This window comes from Anolis carolinensis, chromosome 2 (assembly GCF_035594765.1).
Source record: "Anolis carolinensis isolate JA03-04 chromosome 2, rAnoCar3.1.pri, whole genome shotgun sequence".
NCBI classification, from domain to species: Eukaryota; Metazoa; Chordata; class Lepidosauria; order Squamata; family Dactyloidae; genus Anolis; species Anolis carolinensis.
The window spans coordinates 235307507-235333135 of NC_085842.1; the positions used below are offsets into that span (position 1 = coordinate 235307507).

The 25629-nt window shown below is 42.7% G+C and overlaps 1 protein-coding gene across 8 annotated transcripts in view; it reads right to left on the reverse strand.

Moving 5' to 3' along the window:
- The window catches only part of ccdc171 (coiled-coil domain containing 171), a 214925-nt gene that overhangs the window by 153527 nt on the left and 35769 nt on the right, over positions 1-25629 (reverse strand). For all 8 annotated transcript variants that reach the window (XM_062971894.1, XM_008103172.3, XM_008103167.3 and 5 more), the window contains one exon: positions 25211-25349. In XM_062971894.1, the coding sequence (XP_062827964.1) occupies positions 25211-25349 (139 nt within the window). The remainder of the gene's footprint in view (positions 1-25210; positions 25350-25629) is intronic.

Below are 25629 nucleotides of genomic sequence, written 5' to 3' on the forward strand. Positions count from 1 at the left end.
TGGTCCTCTAGTGTTGCAGACTTCTGCTCCCAGAATTCCTCATTGTTGGCCAAGCTAACTAGGGCTTCTGGGAGTTAAGGTTCCAAATACTGGGAAGACGAAATGCTGGGAATCACTATTCTAAATCAAACTACAGTGTGCAAAGAATAGGAAGTCTAAAGATGCTGAGTTATATCTGCCTAGCCACCAAGTCAGCTCTGCAGCCAAACTAAACACAAAAATGACTGTAGGGCTGGCTAGTATAGAAACTTAAGAAAACATAGTCTAATGTAGAAACATCGTCATTCTAAGATGGAAAAGTTAGTTTTAAGTGCACTGGGGTTATTCTTTCATCCTGTATCCGTTAGGGTTGTAATCTTTTTATTTCATTCACACAAGAGAAAAGCATACCAAAAGTTCTCTGTGTTGTCGAGGGCTGTCATTGCTGGAATCACTGGGTTGCTGTACGTTTTTCAGGCTGAATGGCCATGTTCCAGACACATTCTCTCCTGACATTTTGGCTAGTTTCCAACAGACCTCACAACCTCTGAGGATGCCTGCCATAGATGCAGGCGAAACATTAGAAGAGAATGCTTCTGGAACATGGCCATACAGCCTGGAAAACTCACAGCAACACAGTCCTCTCTTTGATAGGGAAAGCTTTGGTGGTTTCTGCACTTTTTTGAATGAAAAAATGAATGCAAGGAAAGCTGGGACAGACACAAAATCAATATTTTAGTCAACCCCCATCCTACCCCCACCCCAATTCTTCCCATGGTTTTGCCCACCAAAAGGCCTAAAATGAGGAAAAAATAGTGACGAGGTTAACCTTTTTTTCAACAGGACACCTCAACATTTTGCTGTTTTTTTTTTTTTAACATTCCTCGTTCCCGTAGACCTTTTTCTCAGAAGCTCAACTTTTGCATGAAAGGTAAGCATTCTTGACATTTACTTGGGGAAATCCCTCATTCCTTGCATCACAGAAGTTGTTAAAAATTGTGCAGCTGAATTCACTGGCACAAAGTATGGGATACAATTTGATTTTCCAAACCCTTGAGCTCACTTCAGGCTGTGATTTGTTACATGTCTGAGGGTTTTTCCAGAGGTTGAAATGGAGTTAATCACCCCTAGCAGTATCTGGGGAATCAGCAATCATGTAAACAAGAACAAGCATGTTGTCTCTGATGGGTGAATGAGCAAATGGCCCAGCGAGTGACCTGCGAATAACCCAAGATAGTCATCAGCAAAGGCATGGCTGGAATTTTCAGGAATTCCTCCTTTGTAGAGATAAGGAGATGTGCCTCTGAAATGATCCTACACAGGTTTATCCTGTAGTAAATCAGACTAAAACAGAGCCAACACAGTTAACTAATATACCACATTTGTAACACAGGAATTGAGGTTCAAATCTCCAGTCAACTATGACGTTCAGTACGTGACGTGGCTAATTGAACTTCCTCAGACCACCTTATCCCACAATGCAATTCTGAAGATAAAATAGGGAAGGGGAAAACCATGCAAGCCACCCTGAATTTTTGAAGAATGGGATAAAAATGGGAATGCGAGCCCTGCTGTGTTCAATGAACTTTTCCTTCGTGCATGTTTTTGTGTGACTCCATTTCCCATTTATGACAACCTATCAGGATGTTTCTTGGCAGGATTTGTTGAGAAGGGGAATTGCCTTTCTCTGAGGATGAGAGACTGTGACTTACTCAAGGTCACCAATGAGTTCTATGGCTGAGTGGGAATTCAAACCCCAGCCTTCAGCATTGCAGTCCATTACTATGTCATGCTGGCATGAACAGGATTGTGTAACTGTTTAAACAAACTGTATAATAGTAGAAGAAGCCTTCCTATACATATTTGTGCAGATCTTGATATTAATAATAGATTCAGGGGTCCTCAAACTTTTAAAGCAGAGGGCCAGTCCATGGTCCCTCAGAGTGTTGACGGGGCAGACTAGTTTGAAAAAAAAATACGAACAAATTCCTATGCACACTCCACATGTCTTATTTGTAGTGCAAAAAAACCCCCAATGAAATAACAATACAATATTTAAAAATAAGATCAATTTTAACCAACATAAACCTACCAGGATTTCAATAGGAAGTGTGGGCCTGCTTCTTGTTGATGAGATAGTCGAGTTAATTAGGATTGTTGTTGTTATGTGCCTTCAAGTCATTTCAAACTTAGGGCGAGCCTAAGTCTAAAACTGAGGGCGGGGGCCAGACAAATGACCTTGGAGGGCTGCATCCGGCCCACGGGCCTTTGTTTGGGGACCCCTGAATTACATAATACAGTACAGTATTAGTACAGCTCTTGATATATCCTATACTTGTGTCAACAAACCAAGATTGATGATTCATGTGCTTTTTTATTGGTATACAATCAAAAGCATAGTCAGCAAAAAAAAAATTCGGGGGGAGGGGGAGGGGTTGAAACTTTTTTTTAGTGAATCATGAAGAGTAGTTCCATATCGCAAAATAATTTAGAAATCAGGCTCCATGGATAAACTCGATGGACACTCATGGGGATTTGGTTAATTCGTTAAAATTCATGAATAAACCAGGTTTTAAAAAATCTTTTAAAAAATTTGGGGGGGGGGGTTTGAACCCCTAACCCTCCCCCCTTGGCTACAGCTCTGTATACAATACACACACAGACATGCACAGATCCATGCAACTTCCCTCATTCCCCCCTTGCTAAATATAAACTTTTTAAAATCGTGTCAGAAGCAAATTGAGAATATACTGCAAGTTGCTTCTGGCATGAGAGAATCGGCCATCTACAGAGACGTTGCCCAGGGGACGCCCAGATGTGTTACCATCCTGCTAGGAGGCTTCTCTCACGTCCCCACAAGCTAGAGCTGACAGACAGGAGCTCACCGATTCGAACTGGCAACCTTCAGGTCAGCAGTCCAGCCAGCACAAGGGTTTAACCCATTGCGCCACCATGGCTCCTATCATGATTCATAATTGGGTGGCGTTCTGCAGTTTTGAGGATGCAAGTTCCAAAACCCATGCTGTAAAAAGAAATCCCACTGATGACCTTCCACCATGGTACTAATGCAAAAATTAAATGAATAGACAATTTATGCCAAATCTCATCTGATCTTGGAAGCTACGCAGAATCAGTCTGACTAGTACTGGGGTGGAAAACTGCGAATAAAAAGCAAGTCTGTAGGCTACATTTCAGAGAAAGGAATTGGCAAAACTACTGTGAATATTCTTTGCCTAAGAAAATCCTATGAACGCCCTGGAGTCATCATAAGTCAACAAGTGACTTGAAGGCACTTACAAACATACATACCAGCTGTAATAACTGAATTGCTGCAAAAAGTGCACAGAAAGGAAGCAACATGAGTCCCAAAGCATCCGCTTCTTTCTAGCCTTCAGAGGCTCTCCAAGGGAAGTCATTTCAATAACAGCACTGCATGTGATCCTTATTGTACTATAAAGTTTCCCTAGGTGACCCTCCTTCTGTTGCAAAGTGACTTTCAAAGTCAGTAGCTCGTTAAACATCTTGCATGCCACCCACTTAAAAAGTAATTTACTTTCCGTATTGGAATCCTTGATTGTTATGCATTTTCAAAACATTCTGTCCCATTCTAATGCAGCACAAAAATGATAGTGACACATTTTACTAAAGGTTATCCTTTGTAACAATAGCAGTGGTGACCTTCAGCACTCCAATCTGCTACCTCGGGCTGCAGTGGGCAACCCATCCATGCCAAGAAATGTCCAGAAGTTTAAAAAATACATGTGTTAAGACCATCTATGGGAATCTGATTTGTATTCAGATGCAAAAATCCTCTGAAATACAGAACATATCTGGCCAGAATGAGCACATGCATTGTATTGTTGAAGGCTTTCATGGCCGGAATCACTGGGTTGCTGTGAGTCTTTTGGGTTGTATGGCATGTTCCACAGATATATAAACTTCCCTTGCCTAGTTTCCAACAGACCTCACAACCTCTTAGGATGCCTGCCAAAGATGTGGGCGAAACGTCAGGAGAGAAAGCTTCTGGAACATGGCCATACAGCCCGAAAGACTCACAGCAACCGAGCACATGCATGTTTGTGAATATGTTCACACAACATGTAGGTGGAGTTTCTTTAACCGAATTGTGCTTGGAACCAGAATGGTTCCAGATCTCTGATTCCCCCCTCTCCCCAGATTTTGAAATATCTATTTTGCATATACAGTAGAGTCTCACTTATCCAACACCCACTTATCCAATGTTCTGGATTATCCAATGCATTTTTGTAGTCAATGTTTTTAAAACATCGTGATATTTTGGTGCTAAATTCGTAAATACAGGAATTACTACACAGCATTACTGTGTATTGAACTACTTTTTCTGTCAAATTTGTTGTATAACATGATGTTTTGGTGCTTAATTTGTAAAATCATAACCTAATTTGATGTTTAATGGGCTTTTCCTTAATCCCTCCTCATTATCCAACATATTCACTTATCCAACATTCTGCCGGCCCGTTTATGTTGGATAATTGAAACTCTACCGTACATAGTGAGTAAAGGTTGGGAAGTAAGGAGCTTTATTACATGTCCAGTACCTGTAATCGTTAGGACTCTCGGAAGTTGCAGTCCAACAATACCTAGAAGATCAATTTGTCCACTGTGCTGTAATCCAAATCATTTTTTCTTTCAATTTCTTTCTATTGTTTATATTTTGCATCCAGTAACAAACAACCAAATGATTAACAATCCACAGAGGTTGTGAGGTATATATCTCACAATCTCTGAGGATGCCTGCCATAGATGTGGGCGAAACGTCAGGAGAGAATGCCTCTGGAACATGGCCATACAGCCCGGAAAACATACAACAACCCGTGATTCCAGCCATGAAAGCCTTGGACAACTTTTGGCACAGAAGTTATTCAAGCAAAAAAAAATGCACTTGTGTAACAAAATGGAAATAGTAAATTGAGGTTTATACACTATTTAGAAAGCGGAGAATGGTTTCAGAAAGGTCAGAAAGTGAAGAACACAGGAACAGGAACAGTGTCCTTGTCACTGCAGGTATGCTATAATAGCTTCTCTCAAGTCCCCATTTGTCTCTATCTCATACTATTTATTAGTTCCCTTTTCATTCCCTATTAATAACACTACAGCTCTGGGAGGGGGGATTCCAGTTTACAACTGAAATGTATGGAGTGTATGATAAATGTTCCGTCCCCCAGGACGATGGTTTGCCTTACCTATTGGTCGTTTGTTTGTTTTCCCTCCTTTACATTTTGTTTGAGCCTCTGGCTGCAAAAGCCTAGGAAAAGTGGCTTGGAATCTGCAATAGCTGGCTGCAGTTTTCTTTGCAGTGATTGGTTAAAGAGTGCAACATCTTAGGACCGCCCTTTTTACCAGGGTCTAGTCTCCATTTTGGACCTTCATTCTGGCTATAGTCTTCCAACGTGCTGGAGCTGTGCAAGGCTAACTGGGACAAATCATCCTCAAAACCAGGCCAATCTAAGCCTATCCAAATTAGATAAGTATTGAATTATATTGATCTGGAATAGGAAATCTAGTTGGAGGAGCAGGGTTATTCTGTCGCTTCTAGAACTAATCTTTGCTGTAAAGATAGGGAAGGAAAGAGTTTCTCCTTCTAATATAGACAGCGTGATTAGGGTATAGTGGTTTTATAATCACCTTTGCCTTCTGGAACCAGGGATAATTCTGCAACTAAAACCTATGGAAATTTGTTTCATTTTCTGCAACTTTAAGATCTGTGCCAGGTTTACAACCTTGTATGAATAAACATCCTTTTTTGAAGTTATCCAGACTCAGTCGTTCAATATCTATAGGACAGCTTATAGGGATTTGCAGTTCGCCCGGATAAAGGACAGCACGTTTCAGTTTTATAGTTTTTTATTGTCCGGCGGACGGCACAGTTTTGAGGACGATCAGCGGTTTTTCCGCTTCAGCTAGCTTGCACGGCCATAGAGACTTTGATTTTGTGGTCTGTTGCAGTGAAAGCTTGCTGCCAGGCCGAAAGGCAAGTGAGAGAGTGGGGCTCCATTTCTTCAGCCTCTGCAGTATCCTGCTCTTCAGCTTGCGTGTGTGCGCGTAGCCCTGCGGCTGTTTCTGCAATTGCACGGCTGTGCAAAACCCAGCAATCTACCCCGAGCTCCTTCGGTGGCAGGCATCGAGCCGCGGAGCTCCAGCAGTAGGTCCTGGGCTTACACGGAGGTGGTGAGTCCAGAAGCGCTCGGCCGGGACGGTCGCCTGGCGGTGGTGACCTGCCTCATTGTCCTGCGGTGGTGACCTGCCTCATCGTCCTGCGGTGGTGACCTGCATCATCGTCCTGCGGTGGTGACCTGCCTCATCGTCCTGCGGTGGTGACCTGCTTCATCGTCCTGCGGTGGTGACCTGCCTCATCGTCCTGCGGTGGTGACCTGCCTCATCGTCCTGCGGTGGTGACCTGCCTCATCGTCCTGCGGTGGTGACCTGCTTCATCGACCTGCGGTGGTGACCTCCCTTCACAGCGGGGAGGAGGCGTCTCTTCTCTCCTCCTTTCCAAAGCCAGCCTCGGTGCTCCTTCGGCGGCAGGCCTCGAGCCGCAGAGCACGAGGTGCTTGAAAATTTGGCGAAGTCGCCATTTTGGCAGTTTACGTCACTCGGGCAAGGGAGGTATCAAGTGGCAAGTTGCTGTCAGTTGACATTTTGCAGCTTGCCCACCAAAGTCTGGCGCCAAAGGTCACAATCTTTGTAAAGTATAGTTACTTAGTGATATATATTGCTATGGTTAAGTGCTGTGAATTGTATTATATATTGAATTTGCCTTTATTGTAAATTTACTTGCAGGTATATTGCATTTGCCTTTGTTGTAAATTTACTTGCTATTAAGAATACATAATGTCTATGCAATTTCAAGATGATACAGATGGTATACCTCCTTCTGAGGCTGAACGTAGGAATGAAAGGCCCCAAAGGATAAAGCACCCTTCAGCCAAGATGCTAGCCCATCTAATAGGTGAAAAGGAGCTCCTCCATGTGAGGTTAGGTTCGGCATGGGAGCGAATTGTAACATTGATGGACAGAATTGAGAGCTTGGGTATTACAAGGGTGCCATCCATATTACAGACCGACCTTGAAGAGACCTTCAGTATTTGGAGGGGTTTGGTGTCTAAGATAGTCCAGGTCCTCGAGCGCATTAACGCCAAGGATTCAGAGTTAGAAATAGTGAGTGTCTTAGCTGACACTAATGAGAAAGAAAATAAGGTGAGGGCAATTCTAGATGCCTTGGAATTTAGTTCTCCACCTGTTAATCTAAGGTCTGAGCCAAAAGGAAATCAGTCTTCCTTATGCAGCCATGAGACCAATCTTTTAAAATCACCTGCTGTGGCACTTAGTCTTAAGTCCAACCGCTCTAGCCAGGTATCTAAGCTAAGGGAGTGTGCATCATCTAAACATAGCCACTCTAGCAAGTCTTCTGCTGCTGGGAGTGCCATCTCTTCCCTAGCTGCCTTGCACATTAAGGAGGCTGCACGTCTGGAGCTAAAGAGCAAGGTAGCGGGGGCGGAGGCTGATGCTAAGGCAGCTGATCTCACCCTTCCCTTTAAAGAAGAAGAGCAACGACTGCAAATAGAACAGGCCCGTAGACAAAGCGAAATGCAAATAGAACAGGCCCGTAGACAAAGCGAAATGCAAATGGAACAGGCCCAAAGGCAAGGTGAAATAGAAATGCTTAGAATAAGGATGGATGCTACTGCCAAAAAGTTAAGGGCTGAGACTTTGGCCAAGGCCCTAATTGAGCCACTCACAGAAGAAAATGTAAGTCAGTTGCCGAAGCAGGACCCTTCTTCCAAGGTGCTTGTGCATCTTAATAGCTTAAACAGCCAGTTTTCGGATGAGGAACAGGAAGACTTCTCTCCTTACCCAGAGCAGGGCCCCAAAGTCACTTTTGAGTTTCCTGCAGAGCAGAGCGTCAGGCGGGGAGCTCACCCTTGCCCGAGCTACCTGTGCCTCCTGCTAAATCCCTAGGTCAGTCAATCAGGGCCTCAAGGCCAAGTGCTAGTTGGCCCTTACAGACAGCTGCACAGGGAGCCACCGATTCGTCAGTGGTCGATGTCATCCCTCCAAGAGGCCAAAGGTTGACGCAAGGTGCAAGGTGGGAGTCCACTCCACAACAGCAAACTCCTCAATTGTTCCCTTCGACGCCAGAGTCCCAGCTTGTCTCCATCATCAGAAGCCCCAGAAGAGATCTTAAGGACAAGGGTGTCGAAAAGTTTTCGGACAAGCCTGAGGAATTTCTTCTCTGGAAGGCCACCTTCCAGAGAGCAATCAGAGACTTAAAGTTATTGCCTGAGGAAGAACTGACTCTTCTGGCTGCATGGTTGGGCCCAGCCTCATCCTCACAAGTTAAGAAGATCTACGCAGCCCACGTAGCCGATCCCGACAAAGCCCTGGAAAAGGCCTGGGCCAGGTTGCAGCAGAGGTATGGGGCCAGCACAGAGATTGAAGCATCTCTTATGGACAAGCTCCAAAGGTTCCCAGCTTTGAAACTCAAAGACTTCAAACTCTTGTGGGACCTCAGCGATCTCCTTACGGAATTAGAGTCGGCCAAGGAGAATCCAGAACTGCCCGGTTTGAAGTGCCTCGATCAGCACCTGTCCCAGAGGCAGATCTTGACCAAGCTGCCCTTCACTTTGCAAGAACGCTGGGGACAGGAGGTCTTCAACTACAAGGAGGCCCACTCCCAGGCATACCCTCCATTTTCTCATTTGGTCCAGTTCATCACCAGGGCGGCCAGAGAAAGGAATGATCCGCAGACGGGCCTCCCCACCTTATACCAAGGGACCCAGCCAGAGAAGGCACCTAAAGTGGAGAAAAAACCATCCAGAGAGGCCAAAAGACCGGTTAGTGTTAAGGCTGTTGAAACTCAGCGCAGGGCCAACGAATCCAAGTCAGAGGTGAAGGAGGTGCTCTGCCCCATTCACCAAAAGCCTCACAGTTTGGCCAACTGCCGGGAATTTGGCAAGAAGCCTTATAAAGAAAGACAACAGATTGTACAGAAGCTGGGCATATGTTTTAGGTGCTGTGGAGCAACTCCTCACTTTGCATCCAACTGCAAAGAGGACGTCAAATGCGCAAGGTGTAACAGCCTTAAGCATTGCACCGCGATGCACAACTCTGACGCTGTCTCCCGCGCCAAAGGGGACACGTCTTCCAAAGAAGGGTCATCTACTGAAGCCACCAACATGCAGACCGCGTCACGGATGCAGGAGGATGCTCCATCGGTCGCCTGTACTGAACTATGCTCTGACGTGCACCAGTTCAGAGTCTGCCATCCCATCTGCCTAGCAGATGTATATCCAGCCAGAAGACCTTGGCTTAAAAAGAGACTTTACGTGGCTTTGGATTCACAAAGCGACGCCTCCCTGGCGACTCCAGAGTTTTTCCAACTGTTTGACATAAAAACCCAGACGGTCGACTACACCATGTCCACCTGTGTAGGGAAGAAGAAGTTGCAGGGTCGCATAGCATCCGGCTTTGTTGTCTCCTCTTGTGACCAGAAGAGACTGTTCGAGTTACCAGACCTCATTGAGTGTTCCTCTATTCCCCGGAACAAAAGGCAGATTGTCACCAGAGAAGTCGTGGAAGCCCATCCTCACTTGCGAAGGCTGAAGAACGCCTTACCTGCTTTCCGTCCAGATGTGGACATTGCCCTTCTGCTTGGTGCGGACTGTCCGAACTTGTTCTATGTGAACGACCAAGTTAAGGGACCTCCAGGGGCGCCCATTGCTCAGCTGCTACCACTAGGCTGGACAGTTACAGGCCCAGTGTGCATAAACAAGATGCACCCACCATCGTCGTTGGACTCCAATCAAGCACAGGTGCTTAAAGGTGGACGTCCTACACTTGTGCGCAGTTGCCTAAGTCACATCTCAGTCTACTGCCAAGCAATAACTCCAGAGTATTCCTCCATTTTCAAAGTCTCTGAGAGAGACGAAGCCACAGCGCTCTCGAAAGATGAGCAAAGGTTTTCGGACATTATGAATGCTCAAGTCTCACGAAGTGCAGAGGTGAAAGCCTGCAAATCAACCACAGAAATCAAGATGGGCCAAAGATCTTGCCTGGAACCACACCGTTTTGAATGTTTTTCGGAGTGGCACAGTCTTCTTAGAGCAGTTGCTAGGCTTATACATCGTTTAGCTTGCAAAGATAGTGAGCCTTTACAGGTCCAGGATATGATAAAGGCTAAGAGCGTCATATTCAAGTCAGTACAGAGATCTGCTTTCAAGCAGGAAATAGCTAGGCTAGAGCAAGGGCTCAACATCCCTAATCAAAGTCTTCTAAATGAGTTAAACCCATTTCTAGACAAGGAGGGTATTTTGAGAGTTGGAGGAAGGTTAGCCAAAGCTAAACTCAAGGCGTGCATAAAAAACCCCATCATCATACCCCCTAATAGTCACACTGCATTGCTGCTCGTTCGGCATCACCATGAAAGGATCCATCATCAGGGTAGAACTCTAACTGAGGCAGCCCTTAGAAATGAAGGTCTGTGGGTAGTTAATGCCAAAAGGTTGGTCAACAGTTGTATTTTCAAATGTGTTAAATGCAGGCGCCTTAGGCGAAACTGTCAAAGTCAGTTGATGGCAGAACTACCTCAGGATAGGACTTTGACAGACCCACCCTTTTCCCATGTGGGAATCGATGTGTTTGGTCCTTGGGAGGTTGTCACTAGGAAAACCAGGGGTGGTGTTGTAAATAACAAGAGGTGGGCAGTTTTGTTTACTTGTTTAGTAATACGAGCTGTCCATATAGAAGTCATAGAAGGGATGGACACTTCATCATTTTTAAACGCATTAAAAAGGTTCATAGCCCTCAGAGGGCCAATTAAGTCAATTCGGTCGGACTGTGGCACCAATTTTGTAGGTGCGACCAAAGAACTCAATTGTGTGTCTAGGTTTGGGAGAGACCCAAAGGTTCAGAACTTTACGAATACTGAACAAATTATGTGGACTTTCAATGTTCCTCACGCCTCCCATATGGGTGGTGTTTGGGAGAGGATGATTGGTATTAGTCGCAAAATCCTTAATGCCATGCTTTTGAGTCATAGGTCATTGACGCATGATGTTTTGGTGACACTTATGGCGGAAGTTACCGCAATTATCAACAACCGGCCGCTGGTTCCCCTTACCAGTGACCCTGAGAACTTACAACCACTGACTCCTGCACTTATTTTGACACAAAAGGTGCCAGGATGGAAGGACGTCATGTTGCCAGTTCCGGACGGAACTCACCGTGCCCTGTGGAAACAGGTGCAGTCCTTGGCCAACCACTTTTGGAAAAGGTGGAAAGCTGAGTACTTAAGCCAGCTTCAAGCTAGAAGAATCTGGCAAAGCCCACAGGACAACATTGAGGTTAACAACGTTGTGTTGTTAAAGGACAAAGACTTGCCCCGCCATGCGTGGCCCATGGGCATTGTATTAAAGACCTTTCCTTGCCCGGACGGTAAGGTCAGGAAAGTTCAATTAAAGACTTGCAACAGAGGCAAAGTGTCCATTTTGGACAGACCAATTAGTGACCTCGTGTTGCTTATTGGAGATGTTTAAAGTTCTAGTGTTTGTATTGTTGTGTATACAAAGGTGTTTGTATGTTTTTGATTGGTAAATTCCCACATCCTGGGAATTTAGCGGGGAGTGTTCCGTCCCCCAGGACGATGGTTTGCCTTACCTATTGGTCGTTTGTTTGTTTTCCCTCCTTTACATTTTGTTTGAGCCTCTGGCTGCAAAAGCCTAGGAAAAGTGGCTTGGAATCTGCAATAGCTGGCTGCAGTTTTCTTTGCAGTGATTGGTCAAAGAGTGCAACATCTTAGGACCGCCCTTTTTACCAGGGTCTAGTCTCCATTTTGGACCTTCATTCTGGCTATAGTCTTCCAACGTGCTGGAGCTGTGCAAGGCTAACTGGGACAAATCATCCTCAAAACCAGGCCAATCTAAGCCTATCCAAATTAGATAAGTATTGAATTATATTGATCTGGAATAGGAAATCTAGTTGGAGGAGCAGGGTTATTCTGTCGCTTCTAGAACTAATCTTTGCTGTAAAGATAGGGAAGGAAAGAGTTTCTCCTTCTAATATAGACAGCGTGATTAGGGTATAGTGGTTTTATAATCACCTTTGCCTTCTGGAACCAGGGATAATTCTGCAACTAAAACCTATGGAAATTTGTTTCATTTTCTGCAACTTTAAGATCTGTGCCAGGTTTACAACCTTGTATGAATAAACATCCTTTTTTGAAGTTATCCAGACTCAGTCGTTCAATATCTATAGGACAGCTTATAGGGATTTGCAGTTCGCCCGGATAAAGGACAGCACGTTTCAGTTTTATAGTTTTTTATTGTCCGGCGGACGGCACAATAAAGAATTGGTCAAAAGCCTTGGATTTTGAAGGCACCAGAACTGTCCTGTGCTGAACTCAATGAGAAAGCTCTACCTTGAAGTTACACGTGCTGACATTATAGCTTCCTCCTCATTGCCACAGTCCTAATAAAATTGTTAGGATGTGGAAATATAATGTTTTGGACAACAGCTCCCAGAATCCCTTACACAGCATGGTCTCCAATGCTAATTTCCCTAAGTCTTGAGAAGGAAAAGATACTTGAACACACAGCAAATCAATTCTCCAAAACCAGGATAATGAACTTTATACACCGCACCTTAAAATGTGCTTAGCTTAGTTTTACTGAATTTATTTATGAGCAGTTTAAGACTCCTGGCGCATTAAACACTCTATGAAAATAAATGGTAATACTTTCAAGCACACAAGAGCATTTTAAATACAGAGGGACTTTTTAAATTGGCATGTAATTATTTAAATGAATTTCCAATACAGTCAAAAAGGCAGTAGATCAGATTTAGCAAAATGAAGTGATGAAAATAGAAATCCTTGTCTCTTCCTTGGCAGGGATTTGAAGACAATGTTGTACGAACCAGGAACCACATGGTGGCACCATAGAGAGATTTCTGGAATTTCAAAAGTTCATATAATAGAGGTGGAACAGATAAAGATATCCAATTTGAAACTGTCAGTCTACTGCAAGGCTTACTTACCACATATGTTCATGAATAAATTTGAGTAGCTTCTATGAAAACTACATCATTACTTTTTCTTACCTTTTCATATGACTGAATTTATGTATGTATACTGTACATATCCACTTGATTTCATCAATGATTTAATCCTGTTCTAATTTGATTCCTACACTCCAAACATCTATGCCAAGGATAAAGTCAGAAAACCTAAAATGGAGGGATGATAAAAGTTGCACTACAGCAACATCTTGACAACCATGAACTGACTCATCTTTGATTTAGGCAGAATCTGTCAGAACTAAACTGAGAGTGCTTCTAGCCCTAAGCATCATCTTGCAGTGGTTTTCAACCTTTGCTTCTCGGATGTTTTGGAGCTCCCAGGATTCCTGGTAGTTGCTGAAGCTGGCTGAGGCTTTTGGAGTTGAAGTCCCAAACACCTGGAGGACCAACGGCTAGGAACCACTGATTGGGGAACCATTTGAAACTGCAGCATTTAATAGAAAATAGGCAAGACCAACTCACAATATAGCTCCTGATAGATCCTTTTAACCTGGGCTGGCTAAAAATAATTCTAAGTGAACAGTAAACACAATCTGGCCTTGTCTGAAAAGCTTGCATCTATTAATCTGTGTTTTGTTGTCCACCAGTAAGTCCTGCTTATCTGCTGCTCTCCTTCATGGGCAATCCTTCTTATCTGCACTATGCTGTTTTTCTGAACACTGCTTTCTTGCATCCTTTTTCCATCTCCCTTTAGCTGTGAACAACATCTTAGTCCTCGAACCTCTGATGGCAAATATCTCTGCTTTTGTTTTGACCCACCCTCCACAGCCGGAGTGCAAAATAGTGTCTTAGGCTCTTTCTACACTGCCATATAATCCAGATTATCAAATCAGATAATCCACATTATCTGCTTTGAACTAGATTATATGAGTCTACACCGCCATATAATCCAGTTCAATGCAGATAATCCGGATTTTATACGGTGGTATAGAAGGGGCCTTAGGCTAGAGTGGGAGTGATATAGCATTCAAATACTATTGGTTTGTAACTCTCAGCAGCCCCAGTTAGTATAGCTAATAGTGAAAGATAATAGAAGCTGCAGTCCAACAATATATGAAGGATCATAATAGCTACTGACTAGCAGACCTGATCCCAATCCTTCCAGGGTTTTTATCTTTCACCTTTGTTGGCTTGGCTACTTATAACAAGATCCTGTTCTAACTGGCACTATTTCTTGAGTTTTGGCTTATAGGTAAAAGTTTGAGGGCTCATAAATACCCATTTCTAGGTTAAGATGAGCTTAAGGAGCCACCAAGATGTTATCTAGCTTGGATTAAAAGTACATGCCAGATGATTTTCATATATATTTGTGTACAAGTCAACCTCATGTTTAGGTCAAAGGTAAGTTTTGTGGCCAAATTGATGGGTTCTGATTGATTTGTGGGTAGACGGAGGGTCACTTTGAAAAAGGAGAAAGCACCAGAGCTGCTTCAGGGGCCGGTCACCCATTTGACACAATTTTCCTACAAAAAGGGCAGAAATTGTGCCACAACACCATTTTAGGTTCTACTGGAATGAACTATGCTCATTTTTCACCAGGATACTCAGAAAATGGAGTGAAGGTATGGTCCTTGTTCCCTTTGCAGTATTTTATTATAGTGGGAATCTTCAATGCATCTGCATAACTCAAAGTGGCAAAAATGAGATATATTGGCTACTGTAGTAGAATCAGTCCAGATAAGTTTGACAGAAAAAGAGGCTCATCATTCTCTCTTTCTTAGCTTATTTTTAAAAAAGGCTTTGGGCAACAAAAGAAAAGCTTGACAACATACTGTTATGGCAGCTTTTTCTCTTCCAACAAAACTAACAAGTGCTTGAGAGGCCCTCAGAGAATGCTCTAACCACAGGCTGTAATCACAGATTTCCTTATTTGCCTTTATGTTGATTAAAGCAAGTTAATGAGTTTTATGCACCACTAAAATGCATCACTTTGGAAACCAAGAGGAAATTACTTACATGTTATTAGTGAATAATCAAAATCATGACCAGGTCATTTGAACACACACACACAAACAAGTTGCAAGTGTCTGAAGACCATTATTTCCGTTCTTCCCTCCTTACTAGTTGCGTGCTACTAGAAAACTATGAAACAATGAGTTCCGCATGAACAAATGAGTTCCAAAATACAACGTGTCAAGGCTCCACTGGGGGATTTTAATTTTTCATAGTACTACAAAGAACATCTTCCAGCTTCTTCTTTTCTAGCCATACATACTAATTTGCCAGTCAGGCTGAGAAGATCATGTTAACAAAGGGACGTAATACCTTTCAATAAGCATAGCTTACATTCTCGGTAGAGCTTATATTGAAGGATCACCTTTTAAGCCTTCAAGTATAATGGATACAAAGGAGAAGACAGAGGGGTATAACATTTATTTGTGATCTTTCTCACTTGGGATTTAATAGATGGGGAATTCATCTGTTTCCATAAAGTTTTGTTTAAGACAAATCCCAACATATCTTAAATGTGTTTTATCTAGAATATTATAATGTTATAATGGTGGAAATTTCAATTCAATTGGACATCCCAAAATAACTAAGAACCGTCTCACGCTATACAATCGTAGTGCTATGATTCTACTTTCACTCCTATGGTTCCATTCCTGGAATCCTGGAACTCTCAGTTTAGAGAGTTTATTCTGAGTTCTCTAACAAAATACAAAGCCCAAAATTCCATAACATGCTGCCATTGCAATTAACGAGGAATCATAGTATTAGAACTGTAATGTGCAAGATTCTTAAATTGCATAGGATTTTCTTGAACACTATAAATTAAACCATTGCAACCATCACAAAAATATGTGCAATTTAGAGCTATTTAAAAACTTTTCAAGAGTTCTTGCTGAGCTTAAAATACTTTGCAACAACATTCCTTTTTTCTAATTAGAAAAATATTAATTTATTTATGATGTTATATGGAACATCTTTGTAATATTCACTGTGAACAATATTCCAATATTGATGTCTCTTTTAAAGATGACGTGAATGTGGGATGGTTGTACTAGCAATTTTGACAACAGTCAGTAGCAATAAAATCAACATACAGGAGACTCTTGATATCTTCTGGGATTTGGTTGCGTATATTCTGTGGAAATCAAAATCCATGAATGCCCAAATCCCATTGTATACAATGATGTTGGTTCTCGCAGAAGCAGAGGCAGCAGGAGGACATTTTTGCTCCCTGGCTTCAGGTAGGATTTGGCTAAGATTTGGCTAAGATTTTAAACTGAGTGTGGGCTTGGCTCCTGTGGTCGAAGTCTAACTGTTGTGTGACTGTTGTGTTGAAAGAGAGCCAGGTACTTAAGTTGATTGACAGCAGGCATTGTCCCCTGTTAATTGAGTTTCTGGGAAAGCTTTATTTCTGGGGAAGGCACCTTTACTAACTATCCTTTGCAGTACATACAGGAAACAAAGCAACATAAACAAATACACAAAGAGGTGGTTTGTTGCAGTTTGCACATAAAGTGCGTGCATATTACTTAACTGTACAAAGATCCCACTTGGCCACCACGCTCACCAAGAGATGCAACAAAAGCAAAACATTCCCATCACATGCACCAGCTGTGGCATGTTCCGCTTTTTCACACAAAAACTAGACAACTACATCTGCTCCAAATGCAAACAGATGACTCTGATGGAGCAGAGGATCCAACAGCTCGAGCACCGTATTAAGACCCTTAAGGACATTCAGGCACTCGAGCTCTTCTTGGACACTGCACAACACGCTGCTGTAGATCAGCAGCCTGCATCACACCAACACCACCAAGACCATGATCAGGAACCTTATGGGGAGATCAACTCAAAGGTAGACAACCCTCAGGCTTGGAAGGAGGTCACCCATAGAAGGAGACGCAGGACCAGGCAGCCTCCGCAGAACTCCTCTGCTCAGCTGCATTTACACAACAGATTTGAAATTCTTACATCATTAACATACAATCAGGAAACACATCTTGTGGAGGACCACAGCTTCTTAGATACCACTCAGTGGACCACCCTGGATCAATGCGCAGGGGATAGCCCTGACGGGGACAGTGCATCACCACAGTCACACTTATGTAATCATGCAAATGCTCCATCCCCAATCATAGACCAGGAGCAACAGGAACATCCTTGGGAGAGTAATGGGCTCTCGGATATATCTCAATGGATTGTCATTGATGAATGCACTGGGGATGTTGAGGAGGAGGACAACACTTTACACCTACATGATTCACTTCAACAGGAACACTCTTCAGGGGACATACACACTGTCTTGCACAAAAGGGACCCTGTCAATCCTCAAAGGAAACAGGTCTTGGTAGTAGGTGACTCCCTCCTTAGAGGAACGGAAGCCATCATTTCCAGACCGGATGGGATGGCTCGAGAAACATGCTGCCTCCCGGGGGCAAAAATACACCATATCACTCAGAGGCTCAGCAGGCTCCTAAAGCCCCATCACCCTCCCCACCTTATGTTGATACATGTAGGTACCAATGACACCGCTAGGCATACTTTTCAAAAGATCACAAATGATTTTCGAGCTCTGGGAACAAAGCTAAAACTGTATAATGTACATGTGATCTTTTCATCCCTCCTCCCTGTTGTAGGACACGGCTCTACAAGGGCCGGAAAAATAGTACAGGTCAATAACTGGCTCAGAAAATGGTGTCAAGAGGATCATTTTGGCTTCCTTGACCATGGTCTACTCTTCCAAGAGGATGGACTACTGGCAAGCGATGGGGTGCATCTCACACAAGTAGGAAAACATCTTTTTGCACACAGACTCACAAACCTCATCAGGCGCACTTTAAACTAGATCCACTGGGGGAGGGGAACAACAGCCTGGCGAACAATATATTACCCACGACCACAGGGAACCGCCGAAAGGCTAAACGGAGGGCTGCACAAACACAGCAAGGACCAAGTACAGAGAGCACAATAATCCCAAATAAACAGTTCGAGAGGAGGTCACAGGGGCTTACATGTCTTTACACTAATGCTCAGAGCATGGGAAATAAGCAAGACGAACTCCAACTCCTAGCACAGCACCACACATACGATGTCATAGGCATCACTGAAACCTGGTGGGATGACTCCCATCACTGGAATTTAACCATTGAGGGCTATAACCTCTTTCACAGAAATAGAACAAAGGGGAGAGGAGGGGGAGTAGCTTTATATGTCAAAAACAGTTACGTTGCAGAAGAAATGCAAGACTGTAATCCGGGAAACCAGCTTGAAAGCATCTGGATAAGAATCAAGGGAACCGGGACTCAAAAAGATCTTGTCGTGGGTGTCTACTACAGACCTCCGAGTCAGGATGAAGGACTTGATGAAGCCTTCTGTCAACAGCTGACCAAACAGGCACAAAGAAGAGATATAGTAGTCATGGGCGATTTCAATTATCCCGATATCTGCTGGAAAACAAACTCAGCCAAGAGTACAAAGTCCAACAAATTCCTCACTTGCCTTGCAGATAATTTTATGGTCCAGAAGGTAGAAGAGGCAACAAGGGGATCAGCAACTCTTGATCTAATCTTAACAAATGTGGAAGACCTGATCAATACAGTTGAAGTGGTTGGATCCTTAGGGGCAAGTGACCATGTGCTCCTGCAGTTTGCAATACAAAGGAATGCTGAAACTAAGACAAGTCAAACACGCTTTCTGGACTTTAAGAGAGCTGACTTCCAAAAAATGAAGGAATTACTGAGCGGCATTCCATGGACGCCGATATTAAAAAACAAGGGAGTTAAGGATGGATGGGAGTTTTTCAAAAGTGAAATACTCACGGCGCAAATGCAAACAGTGCCAACAAAGAAGAAAAATAAGACAAGTGCAAAGAAGCCAGAATGGATGTCCAAAGAACTTCTAACTGAGCTAAAGCTCAAAAGTGACATGCACAAGAAGTGGAAAAGGGGAGAAATCACCAAAGAAGAATTCAAACGTATAGCCAACACCTGTAGGGAAAAGGTTCGCAAGGCTAAAGCGCAAAATGAGCTCAGGCTTGCCAGGGACATAAAAAACAACAAAAAAGGCTTTTTTGCTTACGTTGGTAGAAAAAGGAAGAAAAAGGAGGCGATAGGGCCATTGCAAGGAGAAGATGGGGTGATGGCGACAGGGGACAGGGAAAAGGCAGAACTGCTCAATACCTTCTTTGCCTCGGTCTTCTCAGAAAAAGAAAGCCATCTTCAACCTCAGCAACACGGAATGGACGAAGGATTGGGGGAAATCCAACCCCAAATAGGGAGACACGTTGTCCAGGAACACCTGGCCTCTCTAAACGAATTCAAGTCCCCAGGGCCAGATCAGCTACACCCAAGAGTACTGAAGGAACTAGCGGAAGTTATTTCAGAACCACTGGCAATTATCTTCGAGAGTTCTTGGAGAACGGGAGAAGTCCCAGCAGATTGGAGGAGGGCGAATGTGGTCCCTATCTTCAAGAAGGGAAAAAAGAACGACCCAAACAATTACCGTCCGGTCAGCCTCACATCAATACCAGGCAAAATTCTGGAAAAGATCATTAAGGAAGTGGTCTGCGAACACTTAGAAACAAATGCGGTCATTGCTAATAGTCAACACGGATTTACCAAAAACAAGTCATGCCAGACTAATCTGATCTCCTTTTTCGATAGAGTTACGAGTTGGGTCGATACAGGGAATGCTGTGGATGTAGCGTACCTGGATTTCAGTAAGGCCTTCGACAAAGTCCCCCACGACCTTCTGGCAAACAAACTAGTAAAATGTGGGCTAGACAAAACTACGGTTAGGTGGATCTGTAATTGGCTAAGCGAACGAACCCAAAGGGTGCTCACCAATGCGTCGTCTTCATCATGGAAAGAAGTGACAAGTGGAGTGCCGCAGGGCTCCGTCCTGGGCCCGGTTCTGTTCAACATCTTTATTAACGACTTAGACGAAGGGTTAGAAGGCACGATCATCAAGTTTGCAGACGACACAAAACTGGGAGGGATAGCTAACACTCCAGAAGACAGGAGCAGAATTCAAAACGATCTTGACAGACTAGAGAGATGGGCCAAAACTAACAAAATGAAGTTCAACAGGGACAAATGCAAGATACTTCACTTCGGCAGAAAAAATGGAAATCAAAGATACAGAATGGGGGACGCCTGGCTTGACAGCAGTGTGTGCGAAAAAGACCTTGGAGTCCTCGTGGACAACAAGTTAAACATGAGCCAACAATGTGATGCGGCTGCTAAAAAAGCCAATGGGATTCTGGCCTGCATCAATAGGGGAATAGCGTCTAGATCCAGGGAAGTTATGCTCCCCCTCTATTCTGCCTTGGTCAGACCACACCTGGAATACTGTGTCCAATTTTGGGCACCACAGTTGAAGGGAGATGTTGACAAACTGGAAAGCGTCCAGAGGAGGGCGACTAAAATGATTAAGGGTCTGGAGAACAAGCCCTATGAGGAGCGGCTTAAAGAGCTGGGCATGTTTAGCCTGCAGAAGAGAAGGCTGAGAGGAGACATGATAGCCATGTACAAATACGTGAAGGGAAGTCATAGGGAAGAGGGAGCAAGCTTGTTTTCTGCTGCCCTGCAGACTAGGACACGGAACAATGGCTTCAAACTACAGGAAAGGAGATTCCACTTGAACATCAGGAAGAACTTCCTCACTGTGAGAGCTGTTCGACAGTGGAACTCTCTCCCCGGGGCCGTGGTGGAGGCTCCTTCCTTGGAGGCTTTTAAGCAGAGCCTGGATGGCCATCTGTCGGGGGTGCTTTGAATGCGATTTCCTGCTTCTTAGCAGGGGGTTGGACTAGATGGCCCATGTGGTCTCTTCCAACTCTACTATTCTATGATTCTATGATTCTATGATTCTATGTGCCACTTATGGAAAACGACAAAACCATGGTTTGCTTTTTGGATTTGAGGGGTGGGGTTCCAAGCCATGCATGGTTGAATCTATGGAAGTTTGGTTCTGAAGATATGGAAAGCCAATTCTACTGGGCTCCATTCAGACTAAGGCACCTAAGTTCTTACTGAGAATGAACAGAAGTGCTGCTGATAATAATAGTAGTCTAACATCAAAGAATTCTAGAATGGTTTCACTTTTTAGAAAAGAGGTAGATGAAGTCTGACCTTACATGTGCTCTTGGGCTGGAGCACCCTACATTCTTCGTCAATGACTAGGTTGGCTAGGGTTGCTGGCATATGCAGTTCAACAAATTCTGAGTATTTCATCTTGACATTCTTCAACAAAGCTCAACATATGTAAAATACCCAGACACTCTTCGATTCAGGCCCTGACCAGACCTAGGTCTTTGTTCAACAGGCTCTGCATTTTTCAGATCAAACTATATTATGCATTCAGAAACAAAGAATCCATTATATGCTCACAGTGCTTTGGAAAGATGTAGGTTTAGAATGCTTCCAGATGGGAAGTTTCCCAAGTGTCTTTGTGCATGAAACAATGCATGTAAGAGGTGATGGATATATGGGCATGTGCCAGGTCCCAGTTTTAATCCCAACTGGTTCATGTAGAAATCTGGGAACTATCAGGACAAGTGCGAGCAATACAGAACTTGTACAAGGCTCTCATGCTACATGAGGTATTACTCCTGTCCCTTCCTGCCATTTTCAACATAATACTAAACCAGACATGAAGACAGTTTTTTTTCTGGCCATCTCTTTGGTATCTGTCTTTACAATGATTCATTGGGTGAATGAGGCAAAACAAAAGAAATTCAGACTGCTGCTCAAATAAAACACATGGGATCACGATTTGAGAAAGAGGAGTAACGGCTGGAGTAGCTGCCCTAGGAAAACTTCAGAAAATAAGCACAATTGTGATTAAAAATATTAGTCCGGACATCACAGTTCAATAATAACACAATTCGTGGCTGAAAAACTTTATGCAGTTCTGAACTTACTTCATAGTTAAAGTATGAACCTTTAGGATTTCAGGATCCCATGAAATCTGCACATCATTGTCAAATCAAATATTACAAGAATCTGGGTACTATGCTTATGTATATCTATAATCCAGTTATCCCTTAAGTACCATTAAAAGACTAGAAATGAGATAAGAGTATCATATATAAATCCCACCCAGTTCTTTCCATTTGACTTTGTTTTTTAAAAAGTTAGCATCAACAATCATGGTTACTCTGATTATCAGAGCTGTGGTTAACTATCAGTAAAGCATGGCTGCTAACTATGGTTAATGACAGCAAAGGAAGTGGAAGAAGTACCATCTGAATTCTTTAACAAAGAGTGATGGCCACTACCATATTTGCAGTATTCCTTACTTTTGCAGACAAAAGTGTAAAACGTGTTCTAATGTCTGGAAGAAAAGGTTAAGAAGTGACGAGATTTACAGAGAACCACTTATCAAACAACGTAGTGAATTCCATGCTACACAGAGTTTCCAAAGAAAAATAAGAACTCTCCCTGAAAGATACACTTTAATCCAACCAGGATGAATTCCATCGCCTGTGTGCATGCGAGTCTGGCTAGATAATTGTAATGGTCCCCCCAATGGTCTTTAAAACATGTGAATTTAAATTGCTTCCACCTTTAATAGTCTAGAAGGAGCTAAAGAGTATCTATTCCTTTCAGAATATCCAAATTATGGTCAGAGGTTGAGACCACAGATAGGCTTAATACCAATTTGATTAGATAGTAAGAAAGCACATAACAAATTCTGATTCACAGAAGGTACTTGGAGCAGACAAGTATGTTTAAACCTTTTCAAACCCCAAGGAATTTCCTTGAGTTTTAAAACTGCCAGCTTAAACTTTCTTTTAAACTGAGCCTTTCCCCAACAAGCCCTTTAAACAAGAAAAAGGTGGGCTCTTTCTTAAAACAGAATTATTGATAATATAGAAGAGTGTTGCAAAGATGAAAGCAGCATTTCTGCAAACAGGAAAAACAATAAGCTAATCATTATCACTTGGAGGCCACAAATGTCTACTTTCTGCAATGACTGCTGTGATTTGTAGTAAATGAAAAGAAGTTTTATGAAGAATTCAACAAAATAAGAGAGAATATGGAAACCAAGCTGGATCAGACCAAAGACCTTTCTGGACTAGATTTTTGTGGAAACTCCTAAAAATGATACGACAGTATATTTCAACACATTTTATCTATAAAACAATAATGCCAGAAGTATTATCTCTGATAGCAGGTATAGATAAAGCTTTTCCCCTTGACATTAGGTCTAGTTGTGTCCAACTCTGGGGGTTGGTGCTCATCTCCATTTCTAAGCTGAAAAGCTGGGCATTGTCCATAGACACCTCCAAGGTCATGTGGCTGGCATGACTGCATGGCGTGCCGTTACCATCCCACCGAAGCAGTACCTATTGATCTACTAACATTTGCGTGTTTTTGAACTGCTAGGTTGGCAGAAGCTGGGGGGAAACAGCAGGAGCTCACCCCACTCCCCGGATTCGAACCGCCAACCTTTCAGTCAGCAAGTTCAGCAGCTCAGCAGTTTAACCCGCTGTGCCACCGTTGGAAATAGCCACCACAACTAGCAGCTATGAATGGCCTTCCTTTCCATTAATCCACTTTTTGACAAACACATTGTGGATGTCACTATACAGTATATTGTAGTAGTAACAAATTCAAAGTTAACTATGCACTATGGAAATAAATACTTTATCTATCCTAAATATCTCCTAAAACTGAGCTCCCTGGATCATCTCATGTTCTAATACAAATTGAATATCCCTTTATCCAAAATGCTTGAGACCAGAAGTGTTTCATATTTCAGATTTGTTTCAGATCCTGGAATACTTGCATGATATCTTGGCAATGATACCCAAATCTAAACCCAAAATTCATTTATATTTCATATACACACTATTTTCAGTAATTTCTCTATATAAAAGTTGAAGTATGTCTGTCTGTACCACAACAGCTGTTGCTAGGTGAAGTGGCCCTCTGTGATGTTACTGGATTAGATATTGCTATGTGAAGTGGTCATCTGTGATATCATTGGGAAAGAAAGGTGATATCTGTATGAGGAGAAGGGAGGAAAGAAGGAAAGAGTCACAAAGAGAGCCATATTGCCATGGAGGCATTGTGAGTTAGGCTCTCTCAGAATGGAGCAGGGATAAAGGGGAGGGAAAGAAATGGAAAAGGAAGGAAAGAAAAAAAGGAAGGAAGGACAAAGGAGGAAAGAAAGGGGAAAAGGTAATGGGGGAGAGAAAGAAGGGATAAAAGCAGGGGGACAGCGGTCCCTCCAACACCCGGGCAACATATACGGTAATTTTGTTCATGAGAAAAAGTTTGTGTACAATGAACCATCAGAAAGCAAAGGTCTCACTATCTCAGACACCCACATGGGGAATTTTCCAAACTGTGTGTCATGAAACATTAGTATGTTGATTGCAGTGTGTAGGTGTGTTGTATGAACATAATGGAAACCTCTGCATCTATGTGAAATAAACAATCTTATATGTAAATACATATATCAATTAAAGGTTTTCATGAGACATGCTGTGTCCCCATATAGTTAATCATTACAATTGATGTGATGTGTCCATTTTTTTATAAGGGGTTAATTTAACCTGTAGTTTGCTAGTAAAACTAAATTGCTGCATCGCTAAATGATTCATATCTAAAAAGGTATGTCACCAAGATGAAATGTTTGGAAAGCTCAGACTATAAATATTTCTGGACAAACTCTCATATCCTCTTTTTTCCACTTCATCAGAGCTGTAATTCCCTTACAACGGACTATGCTGGAGGGGCAGATGGAAGCTGAAGGTCAATAACATCTGGAGGGCCACATGATTCCTAACCCTGCTCCAGATACAACACAATTTATTGGCCATTAGTGGCCATATTCACAAAACCAGAGCTGTCCTTGCATTTTCCAGCCTTCGTTCCTAGCATGTGTGGTGAAATTATCACACTCAGAAGTGTAGCACAACAGTGCAATCAAAACGCAGCCAAACACAAAATCCACTTCTGATAAAAATGGGATTCATAATATATCTGATATAAAGAGTAACAAATGCATGGTGTTTTTTTAAGAAAAGAAAAGACGCAGGAATCTTTTAATCACTTACTTTAAAGATAGAAAGGTGGTATTTTTGTTTTGTTTTTACATAGCAACACATATATCACTTTTTGGACCAATAAAATAAATGCCTCAGGTTTTTTTCTCTTACCAGAAGAAGCTCATCCTGTAACTCCTTGTAATCTTTTTCATTATCCTGGAGTTTCTCTGAGAGATCTATAATTGCTTTCTTCTTTTCCTCAATCTCTTCATTGAGGTGCTTGTTTATGGAAAAGTACTCCCTTTCTAGCCTGAAAAGATGGAACAGGGTTTTTAGAAACACTTTAAATTAATAACAATTTATATTGACGAAACACTGTACATATTACATTGCCTTTCCACCATTGTTTATTTTTAAATCTAATGTTGATTAATTTAATTTAATCATGATTAGGAAACATCTGAAAAACTTACCAAGTGCTTAATATACTATAGTCACAAGTCATACTGTGGGTATGGCACACAAAATATAGATTATATGCAACATTATGTTGCATATAAATAATGAAACAATACTGAAATGTCAAGAGT